This window comes from Rhyacophila brunnea, unplaced genomic scaffold (genome assembly GCF_057557595.1).
Source record: "Rhyacophila brunnea isolate RB1 unplaced genomic scaffold, BYU_Rbru_1.0 scaffold_9, whole genome shotgun sequence".
NCBI classification, from domain to species: Eukaryota; Metazoa; Arthropoda; class Insecta; order Trichoptera; family Rhyacophilidae; genus Rhyacophila; species Rhyacophila brunnea.
In genome coordinates, this window is record NW_028233361.1 from 37,329,118 (window position 1) to 37,341,491 (window position 12,374).

At 32.5% G+C, this 12,374-nt stretch overlaps 1 protein-coding gene across 2 annotated transcripts in view; it reads left to right on the forward strand.

The window, feature by feature from the left end:
- The window catches only part of LOC147063584 (CYFIP-related Rac1 interactor B), a 28,857-nt gene extending 20,715 nt beyond the window's left edge, over positions 1–8,142 (forward strand). Inside the window, exons 4-5 of one of the 2 annotated variants that reach the window (XR_015072135.1) lie at positions 186–6,306; positions 6,685–8,142. Coding sequence is in view for 1 of the 2 variants with exons in the window: in XM_085959882.1 (XP_085816008.1) it covers positions 186–450 (265 nt within the window). In the remaining variant the exon portion in view is untranslated. Of the gene's footprint in view, positions 1–185 lie in introns of both variants that reach the window. The other variant, XM_085959882.1, reaches the window with a different exon arrangement.
- Positions 8,143–12,374: the final 4,232 nt, after the last annotated feature.

Consider the following 12,374-nt stretch of genomic DNA (forward strand, 5'->3'; position numbering starts at 1 on the left):
CAACATTATAAGCCTTACGTGTAGCCGCTCGGCCATCGTGGACTTTATTTCATAAATATATAAATAATATAAAAGCTTGTATTCATAATAAATATTTATTAATTTGAATAAAACATAGTTTAATAAAAAAATATATGAAAGGTGCCATGTTAGCAGAGCTGATGGAGTTAATATCGGATTTGCAGGAAGCTGGTGGCGCAGTTCAGCCGCGAAGAGACATCGCTGCTGGTGCTGCGTGTGATGGTGGGCCTGGTGATCCTGTACGACTGGGTGCATCCGTCGGGCGCCTTCTGCCGCTCTTCCTCCGTCGACGTCAAGGGATGCGTCAAGTTCCTGCAGCAGCAGCCGCCCGCCAAGGCGGAGCCGCTCCTGAACGCGCTGCGCTACACCACGCGCCACCTCAACCAACCCTCCACGCCCAAGAATATCAAGACGCTGCTCAACGCGTGAGGCCATCACTCCAGCCTCGCGTGTTGCTGCATGGAGTGACCCTCGCGCGCCCGCCTAGCCTACCCGCCCCGCTTTCACCCGCCGCGGTGCCGGATCGACTGTTATTTCCGTTCGTCGCGTCACAAAACATCACGCGGGGTTTCCAAAAAAAATACTACAATGCCAGCAAGCCTGAGTCGCTTCCGAACATCAATGTAGTGATTAAATCGAGACCTTTGCGTAATATATAGTGTCCGTCGATAAACAGTTGTATGGTTAAACAAATAACTTGAATACGGTTAATAAAATGCATTTTTAGTGAAACTTGTAAATAAGACGACCTTCACAAATGTGTCACCGTTTTTAGTATGACAATTACGTTACACTGATGTGGTTTATCAGGTGTTCGAAATAAAATGATGTGTTCTTAACTGTCGTAGTTCAACTGTGCCTAGTTGATGTCTCATCGGCGATGGGATGATAGATTAGGATCATCACTTTGGACGAATGCCGTGCGAGTTGTCACATCTCACGGTGTCCGTCGAAATTTTTTAATATAAGACTTAAATGTATTGCGCGGGGCTTGATACATTTTGCTCAAATGGACATAAGGTAATAAGTTAGTAACGGTTCCAGACCCCTAAAGTAAGAAAACAGTAAAATAATATAAATCAACAAACCTATTTGAATGACTCGTTATCCAAAGAAAATTCGAAAGATGATGCATTTGTATTGTTTTACGATAATGAAAATCTTGCGACATCAAACGACTGCAAATCATTAATGCCATTATTATGCTAATCTCACCACTCGATTACAATATAAATCAGCACCTTCTTCTTAATCCATGTTCACTCCTTAATTTCACTTCATTTGGACGTCATGCAGTGCTTCTGAGAATCCCTGTTTCTGACCAGGTCATAAATTGTATTTAGCGGCCATCTAGGACACTGTAATCCGGTTGGCTTGAAAAACTGGCAGGCCAGGTTGAAACTCTAGAATCATCCGTAGCCTATATAGGCATCCGCCTTCTTGTTACTCTTTAAGTTATACCACCGCACACCCAGTTTCCGCCGCAGGCATCTGTTCACAGTACAATTATTACGGTTGTCTTCGTGCTGTTCCATGAGTCACGAGTCACTACTGTAAAGTGGTACTATCAGAATTTAACCGTCGAACAGACGACATTTGGTTGTAACCGAGTATAGCTGTGAGTCTCAGATATTCCGCATTCAGCTTAATATTACTCAAGCCATTCCCATTCGAATAGCGAGCTGTCTTCGCATAGTGCCATTTCCCCTAATGTGCACACAATATTCAAAACTGTCGGCACAGTTTTTACTCGACGCTAATCAGGGGGAAATTTGAATCGGGACAGGTGCTAGTCACACAGTTTCACGGTAGGGGTGACTGTTATATCTCTTTCAAGTGGTATTGACTTTTATGATATGAAGTGAGCAAGGATGTTGTTTCAAAATAAATATATGATCTTTACAGCTCAATATCGATTATATTGGCATTTCTTTTCACTGTGCTCATGACCGAAGTCATTATTTTTAATGATTTCACCCTTCAATACATTACATTCTTTCTAAGTCCCTTTGACCCTCTGTAAGGAAACAATGTTTTCTTATTCCTTATGATTACGTGTAGAAGAAATATGTCTTCTCTTTTTTGATGACTTTTATGAGCTTGTTTTTTTAACATTTTCCTGTAGATGACTACAGTAAAACTCCGTTAATACGTAGGTACACAGTTAATTTAACATTCACTGTAAATTGAAATATTTGCTGAAATTCATAAAATCTATTTACTTTGACTTCCACTAATTTGATGAATTAACCAATCTGAAAGAAATTGTATTGTGAACAGAAACAATGTTAAAAAATTGCAATAACTGTTTCGTTGTTATAGGTACATTTTGTATTTCATAATTCAATTTTTTTTTAGATTTTAGGTCCTGTTGGTTCTGAATTAACAGGGTTGTACTGTATTTCAAATGTAAATGTTTCACGCAAACAAGAGAATCAATAATGTATATAATTAAAGGAATGTCTTAAAATATCGCATTAATAATAAATATAGAAGATGTGTATCTAAATATATTGCTCAATTATCCACAGACTTTGAAGTTGCCATAATTTCTATATCATCTGTTAGTTAGACGCTAAACTTATTTATGAATTAGGTAAAACCTTAACTGCCATCATCAAGCCTCGCTTTCGTTGCATTTATAATTATTGAAATAATGATCAAAGATAATGTAAATTTTTCTGCGAGTTCTATTGATAAGCATTTTTTTTCGTTTGTGTAAAAAAGCTCATTTGAAATTCCTTGTGTATTTTTCCATGACCATGTTGTATTGTATATTTGAGATTCTGAGAATTGAAGGTATCCGAATTGACTTCAATGCAATCTTAAAATTGACAATTATTTTTGTCATTTTGTAAAAATTAGGTGTAGTCTCAAAAAACATTCAAATCACTATTTTTAAGCTTGTTTATATAATTTCTTTCCTGTTGGCATTATCTAGGTTTAACATTTTTTAATTCTAAATAAAATCGCTCGTCTCAGTTTTTATTGCGATTGGTAAATCAGTGGCAGCATCGGTACGGTAAAAGCGATTTGCAGTCATATTAATGATTGCTATCATTGAAACGGCATTGTTATACTAATACACATGCAAATCGGCCACGGTGCCACTGTAGAATGGTTTACCTATACTTATGACTTTGCCTACAGATCGTATATATAAATCTCTACGCATGTGTTTGGGACACTACAGTCAACGTATTGCCTTGAATTCTTAGCTTCTCAATTATTGAAACAATATATTTTTAAAAAAGTTTTTTTTTTCTGTGATCTGTTCCAGTATTGGTATATTTGTAATATTTTATTTAAACACATATTTGTGAAAAATGTTTTTATTACCGTTGTGTTACCAAAACTTACATTTGTGATCATTACCAAAATTCATCAGTAAAAATGCGTTAATTATTTATACAGACTTCATTGTATAAAAGTGTTCATTATGTGTTCAAACTATTTTCACTTAAACCACAAAGAAGGGCTTATAACATATAAAATATAAATATATCATCAATAATATTATAATGCTGTACAAAATATTAAGTGCATGTCATTTTCTACACTATGACTCGCAATCGGGTACAGCCAAGTAAGATATTCAATAATAAATAATAAGTGAATTATTAAAATGTGTTAAAAATAAACCATAGACTAAAATAAACAGTTTACAGTGATGAATTTTTATAAAGTGGTAATCAATGCAAGAGACTATAAATACAAAGGTTTGGTTTTATTGGAAGAAAGTAACCGGTTCCGTATCTAATTAAATGGATGTATATTCTCTATGTAAAATGTTCCAAACAGGACAAAATAATATTTTTAAATAATAGTAATATAAATGAAGTATTAAATACAACACGCATAAATAAATAGTATTTTAAGCTTCGGTTTAAACCATCCTCACTTTTGATTAAAAATAAACCGTGCTAAATAAATATTAATATTTCTCGCAATTTTTTATCAGTATGTGTATTTATATCGTTACTGATACAAATTAATGAATGGAATAATTAAATCATTACATATTACCGCTTCCATGTTGTGTAAAATCGCAGGAATTGGCCCCTCATTATCATGACAAATATGTGCATAATTTTATTATAAATAATAATTGTCTACGACATACTCAAAATAATTGACGTATCATCCTTGAAACAAATGTTACTTGTATACCTATTTATTGTCGTTTGCCACTCGGGTTTTATGTTCTGGTATCTTCAGGTTTGTGTATAACTACAATACGTATCTATACATCTGACAGAAATAAAAGACTTACTATATTGTACTATAATTATTATTTTTTAAATATACAGAAATGATCATAAATTTTTAATTGTTAATTATGAGCACAGAGACACTCTAGACAGACTAGAGAATTGATAGCGATGCATCAATATGATTTTCTCAAACACCGAATGTCGTAAACGTAAATGGTACCCCCATGGCCTGTTGCAATGTTAAACAGATTACATAACACTCGAAGATGCTGTATATATATCTGATCTATATTATGGACAAGTTTTGTATAGTCATGATTTTTAAATCAATTCCCATTGATCGCCCCTCAATTCATAGTATTATGTAAAAAATTTATATTATTTTTTATAGATTTTCACAGGACAATGTAATGTCTGATTGTATTAATATAAGTTAAATATTTTGAATAGATAATAAAACACTCCTTGCATATTAAAAGTAGTCGAAACACGATAATTGCCAGGCTTTAAATTTAAATACAAACATGACAAGCCTATTTTTAGCTTGCTTTGTTTAGAATAATTACAAATTATTATTATTTATGTAAATGTATGTATTATTTTCTGTATTCTTTATATTTATACAATTAACGTGGTACACAGTTATGTGCCATGGTGTGATTATTTTTATGTTAATTAAGTCCCCACGTTGATAACTTATTATTAATATAATTATTTAAGACACACACTTCATGATAATGAAAAAAATTACACTATCTATGTTCTAAAATATCATAGAGGGTTTCCATTAAAGCAAATTTTATTTTTCATTACACACTTAACTAGTTATCCCAAAATAGGCAATCGAATCCAGTACGAACACAGACAATTGCGAGTGTATGTGAGTTTTGTCTTGGAAGTTGCGTTCCATTAGCTCAACTTACACATACACTTGTGGCATATAGAATACAATGACTAGGGTAGCTGAGATAACCACAGGCCCTTTTGAAATTAACTTACATTAATGCAAATGCCTACTTCTAATTAAATGTTGGAAATGGTGTTATTTTATGAGTAATAATTTGAATTGCAGTATTTCAACTGTCAATTTAACTATATTTGTCGCTATACCTTTGACACCATTCTGATTGTCATGTAGTATTTTCTGCAACCAATCTAACTCAGCATTACATGCGCCAGATTTCCCGGCCAATACATCCGATTGTATCGGTGAATAACGAAAAGGGAATATTGTACAGCGTATCTAGAAGTGATAGCAACTGCTGTATAATGTGTAACAATTTGTCAAAACTCGATCGATTGGTGTCTATAATCCTTCATCATAACCGCACAAAATATTGCTTCATATCATCACTGTCATCAATATCGCAACCTTATGACTACACTAATTTTATGATCAATTTTCAAGACTGTTTATTTTGAATACATTGTATTACTATAATTATTGTATATATATTATTAAAAAATACCAAATTTTTTTTTTTTTTACTACTTTCTAATTTTATTATTTACTGTCATACATAGTATACAATAATAAAATTATTTACTAATGATAAGTTTTCATAATATCTAACTTGCAAATATTGCTCGAGAGTACTGTAAAATTATTGTTACAAAAGACATTCTATTGTTTTTCATTTAGAATTGGAAATAAAATCTGTCCTTGTATTTTTTTATACTCGTCTGATGCACATTCACCATTATATGATTCGTCAAACAATTTAAAGGAAAATATTATTTTCAGTTCATAAGAAACAATATTTTACGGTTTATCAGATCAAGCAACATAATATCTGAAAGAATGATAGTATTTAAACGTTTAAAACTAAATAAACAACCAAAAATATCAGTGGCGAAGGTAGGCTGTTTAAATTCAACATAAATAGTGCACACTGAACTTTTTCAGTCATATTTATTTGTGTTCATTGAACTAAGAATACATATTGCAGATTGCATTGATTAGGTTAAACTAGGTTAGGTTTGGTGAGGTTAAACCCTGCCTAGACCAAACATTCATGTCTGAGAGTTTTAAAGTAAAAGTCACCACATTAATTGTGTATGTATATTTAAGGCCATGCATTAGTTGAGGCACGGTCTAAAAAGATCGTTGCTAGGCGATGCGCGGACTGCGGGTCGCGGGTGCAAATGACACCTGTCAAACGAAATATTATTTTTCATATAAATCCAACATACGTTCATTTTATGTTCTATTTATTGTTCTATTAGTAACAATAATAATATATTCATTGACATGTTTTCTTTTTAAAGTAAATGGGTAACGTTTTTAGTCATCTTTACACGATTTTAGAATTAATTGACCCGTCGCCATCACGCAGCAAAGTGACGTGCTTCTGGCTCGAGATTCTCTCAGTGAATGGCAGCGAGTCCAAAATTTCGTCGCGCCTACAGTTGGAAATTATTTGGCGTTTCACTGATGCGTCACCTTAAGAAACCATTGAACTTTCAAGCCGATTATCTCACTTAAAAACATTTTATGATCTATCAATGCCATCTGACTAATACTTTGTTTTCATGGCTCTGTGAATAGCTCCCTTCTGCAATATGTATCCGGTGTTCTTTACCTTTCACCTGTGCGAACGAACAAGTGAGAGACCTCCCTCATCTGTGTTGATTTTATTTACGATGAGCATCTCCATATTGTCGTTATCCCTTCTGGCTATATCCAAAGGACCGCCGTAGCTCTGGAGACATGTTTTAGAGAGCCAAATATCTATATGAAAGTAATATAAACTAAAACACAATTCATATTATGTAAATATCGTCGTCGAGCTGCTGAAACCTCCTATGTGACAAATTTGTCAAAATACTATTTTTATATTTTCTGTTCATTAATAATGATTACTACCTATGTAGTTTAGTAAACCCCTTATTGTTATGTATATAATATATCACATATATAATACAATATATACTCAATAATGACGAGGAGCCCTTTAATTCTACCTTCACTTTTGAACTCATAAAGCAGTTTTTTGTTTCTACTATAAAATTTTAATTTCTTCACATTGGAGGTTACAGCTCAACGATGACACATTGATTTGTTTGACCCAAAAGTATGGTTTTATATAATGGACTTTAATAAAAAAAAAACTTGCACAAAAATGTTATTTTAAGGACATTGTAAAGTTATTCCTTAATGTTCCTTTTGAATATTATGTTTATAGATATTTTTTTGTATCATTTACAATGTGTATTATAAATTGATTAGCTCAGTGTAAGTTTTGACTGGCAAAATATTATAAGATTATTAAATGTCCTGTGCAATATTAATATAATTATTACTCGTATTCCCGGCGTCCTGCAGATTTTGACAAATATGAAATTTATTAACCATATTGTCCACCGAACCAAAGTCAATGTCTGATATAAAATATAATTTAGTACCTTATCCTGATAGTCATTTTGAAATGCAAATAGTTTATGAGAATTTTTTGTATGTTTTATAGCGTAAATTATTGTTAAAAGAGGAACAATAAAATTATTATATTGCAGTGCAGATGTCGACATGTTCCCGGCGTGTTGAAATTTAGTTTACCATAAAAATAATATTACTAGGTATGAATTTGAGTGTTTATAACCAATTTTACTAGATAAAATGTGCATGTCTTACCGAAATCTACCACTCGGTTATTATGTCATTATTTCATTGTAGACATAATTGTTTAAAAAAGCAAATTAACTATTGTATTGCAATAATTTTAATTGTTATGTTATTAATATTTGCTGAAATATAAAAGAAAACAAACTATTACTCTTACGCATAGATTCTTATAATATATCTTTAAAATATGTACCGAGTTTTAGATAACATTTTTTACATAACGTTACAGTTTAATTGGTCTATTAAATATTTCCACCTCACACATCATACATAATATACAAAACAATCACCAAATTAGAATTAATTTAGATTAATTTCTTTAATTATATTGTATTATATGAGCGCTTTAAGGAATAATTAATTTTCCAAGTGAATTAATAATAATTATATTATATTAGACCATTATTTAGCCAATATTATAAAAATTAATTAGGAGTAATCGATTATTAAATAAATTCACGAGTAATAAAGTGACAAATGTTGATCGGAATTGAAAAACAAGTCTCATTTTAATTGTACCAGTAAGAAATTGCATTAAAAAATAGTTCACCAAAATTTTATTGTATTATGTAATCATTCATTGTATAGATAGATACATGATAAATTATTACAAATTCTGTATTATAAATTAAATAACTTTTTACAAATATATTTCTAGAGTGAGACCTTTTATTAATAATTATTATTGATCGTTCACCCATCCAATGAGGATTACAGTTACCGAACATTCCAAAATCTTATATAGATTTGAGTTTTCATTTTATTCTACAATTCAGTAGATCATCTTCGTGACTGCCGTTGAGCCACTTTTCATATATTCGGTACAGTAAATAATTCTACCAATATTTTTTTGATAGCAGAATACGTATTAGGGAATAGGCACGGTCCCGCTTTAAAGATGATTAGTGTTTTGGACGGGTGGGAGGCTACCTCTGAAGACGTTAGTCATTTTGAGTAAACGACCACCGGAACAAAGTTTTCGAGGTCCGTTTTTCCTTACCGTCTCGTCAACCTTACACTCTGACTGACTTAAACCTGATATATACTGTTTGGAGACTCTACATAGTGGTAAAATTTCTGTTTCTCTATGGTTGGTTCTTCAAATAGATGATTCTAATATCGCACTTTTTATTTACATCATTATCGAGCTGTCGGTGGGCTGCCTTACCGAATACCTACTATGACGAAATCTCAGAGAGTATTCAAGATCCACATCTGATTGTTAAGCTAATGGTGATGGTAATGAATGTTTTATAGTAAAATGCGTTCATTTGACATAGCAGTGGTGCAAGAATTACTTGCGGTCATGTCAGATGTCATTATGACCCTCGGTTGGCAAGATGTCAAGTCATCTGAAGGGAGTTCAAGCTTCCATTCGTGTAGTAATCTCGGATGGTTTCCAACCATTTGGTCAGTGGGAACAGAATTTATACCAATATTTAAAAAATAAACATGTGTCAATTGTTGCAACTCACCCACAACACTAGCTGAATTAAATCCAATGTTTTATTAATATCAATATAAGATATGCTCAAATATGTCAAAATTGGATCTGCGTTGGCATTAATAACGTCTTTAATTATTGAGCCACCATTAATTAGCACTTTATCTACTGCGCAAAATTACGCAAAGTAGATACCTAATACTGGAAATGTTGAATAAAAATCAGCAAATTATAACTTTTGAACCTGCCGATATGTTCAAATAAAAATTAATTTCTAAATGTAAGAAGATTTTTATCGACTGCACAAGTATTAGTATCACTAATCCATGACAGTTACTTTATTGTTGTGACTTCTCAGTTATTACTGTGATAAAAAAAAAAATAACAAAGCTGATGTTTCAAAACACTCCTGCATGCCTGTTCATTGAAGAAATTACATTTTCACTTCGACACTATTTAATACCGACCTCGGTTCCGAACCACAAGTATGCCACAATGGCGTATGCAGTTGGTAACCGTTAGTTGCTACAGAACGCCACATTGGCGTTTCCTTATGTTAAAGTGAAAGTTAATGTCATTGCAATAATTATTTTCGGTTTTCTTGCCATTTAATAACCATCCAATATTTCTACACAGGATATCTAAAAACTGCCATTTTAAATGTATTTATTAGCTACTAATAATTCATTTATATTTTAAATGTCTTTGATCCGTGAACTTATTTATGTTCTGTACTGTTCAAATATGACTTGGTTTTATATTATCAATAATGTAATAACTAATAAAATAGAAAATATTGTAACTCGCACAGAGTATAAACTATCATAATGTTATATTACCATTTTTATGTGTGGATGTTTTAGAATGATTGTAAGTGAATAAATTAATTTAATTACTTTTGGCGAATATAAAGAACGTACACAATAATTCCGTTTGTTTTATTTATATCATTGATTACCTTGATTGCATTATGTGATAAGTAATATATTGCCCCCAGGCAATATCTAATAATGAGTTGCCTAGAGTCATAATTCACATATTCCAGAAATCAAGTTTTGAGATAATCACAAAAAACCACCAGAGCACTGTTTTTTGTAATTAGAAGAAAAGTATTTAACTCCCTTGAATATCAATGAGTGAGTCGATTTACATTTTTTTTTTTATATATATATAATACTCCTAAGGCTGCAGACACAGCACACTATGAGAAATAGAGCTCCCTGATTGATTAGAAAGCTTTGATGACAGAACTCACATTATTCAGTAAAAAAGAGTTATGACACCAACAGTCAACAATTTTCACATGGTTTAAAGAACTTGATAGCCTACTATTTTTCTATATAGATTAATGCCTCTAGAACAGCGATACTCAACCTGTGGCCCTTTAAGCTTTTATGTGCGGCCCGAAACACATTTATTATCAGGAATTTCGTATATCTTGAGATTTGTTTCGACTTTGACGCACAGATAGTGACACCCGAAGAGGATTGTCATTATGGTCCACATCAGATCTGGTATAAGAGTGTTGCTATTACACACGCTTAATTTAAAAAACACGCATAATTTTTTAAATCTCAAAAATGTTTTGTAAAAAAGGAGGGGTTTCATGATTTTTTTCATCACACCAGTAGTGATGCGGCCCACGTTACTTTACAAATATATGTATTTGGCCCGAAGAAAAAAAAGGTTGAGTATCATTGCTCTAGGATCACTTGGTATATTTAAATCAAAATTACAAAATGTTATGACTTTAGGCGACTCATATACTGTCGCGTACCCATCGTTGCATTTCTTCGTATTTTGATGACTTGTTTAATTGTAAAACGTAGGACTGTATTTGCTTTATTAAAATATTACAATAAAATACTACCTAGCCAAAAAGTTTTGGATTAAAGAATATTAAAAGACAAAGAAGTTAGAGAATGTCTAGCCACTCTAATGATAAAAATTATACATTAAAATTTTGAAATACACTTGGTAGACTTTGGATTTCTTGTATTTTATGGTCTGACTCATTAATTAATAAACCGAAACTAGCTTCAATGTCTTTACATATCTGTTGAATCAATCACAACCACATGTCCATGAGATATATTCCAATCTTGGAAATAAAATGCTTAGTTATATCTGCCTGTTTCACACATAGAATAGTATTTGATGATGTGAAAACCGCTTCTAACTCGTTTGTACTGTCGAACAAGAACTTCTTTTCCATGTGTTAAAACTGTGAACTAACAAGCCCCTCCTGTTTAGTCAACTACAGCGACTTCCGGTTATCGATGAGATCTTGTTGTCGGACAGTAATCACTTATACTCACTTTATTTTCAGCAATTCTTTTAAAAATATTCACATACCTAAGTTTTTTCAACCAGTAAATAATGTCATCCCCATTTCAAGACTCGCAAGCAGTCATTGCACCCCGCGTAGTCAGCTTATATACTCAACTTTATTGATTTCTCCTATATTAGTGACAATATTATTATGTTAACTACGTCTGAAGACCAATGGACAACTTCAGTTACCAACTTTCTAGGTACGAGGGTGGGTCAATAAGTCCTTAGAAAAGCCGACAGGTGGCGCGACTAGTACTGCAAGCGGTTTGTTTTCATGCAGCGGCACTACCGATTCAGTATGCTGCGAAGTTTCAATCAGATTGGTCGGGTTGTTGTGTGTTTCTCGTACATTTAAAAAAAAAATTTGCTTGTGGAAAATGGAAAATGGAGAAAATTGAGTTTAGAGTTGTTATTAAACATTTTAATATAAAAGGGTTAACAGCAAAGGAAATAAAAAATGAGTTGGATTTAGTTCACGGCATATCTGCTCCTTCACTTGCAACTATTTATAACTGGTTAAATGAATTTAAACGTGGTCGTACATCAACAAAGGATAAACCACGCTCAGGACGTCCTGTAGAGGTGACTACACCAGAAATGATCAATAAAATCCACGATATGGTGTTAAATGACCGAAGATTAAAGTTGAGTGAGATAATTGAGGTTACAGGGATCTCAAAAGGTAGCGTCATTTCTATTTTACATGACAAATTGGGCATGAAAAATATTTCTGCAAGAT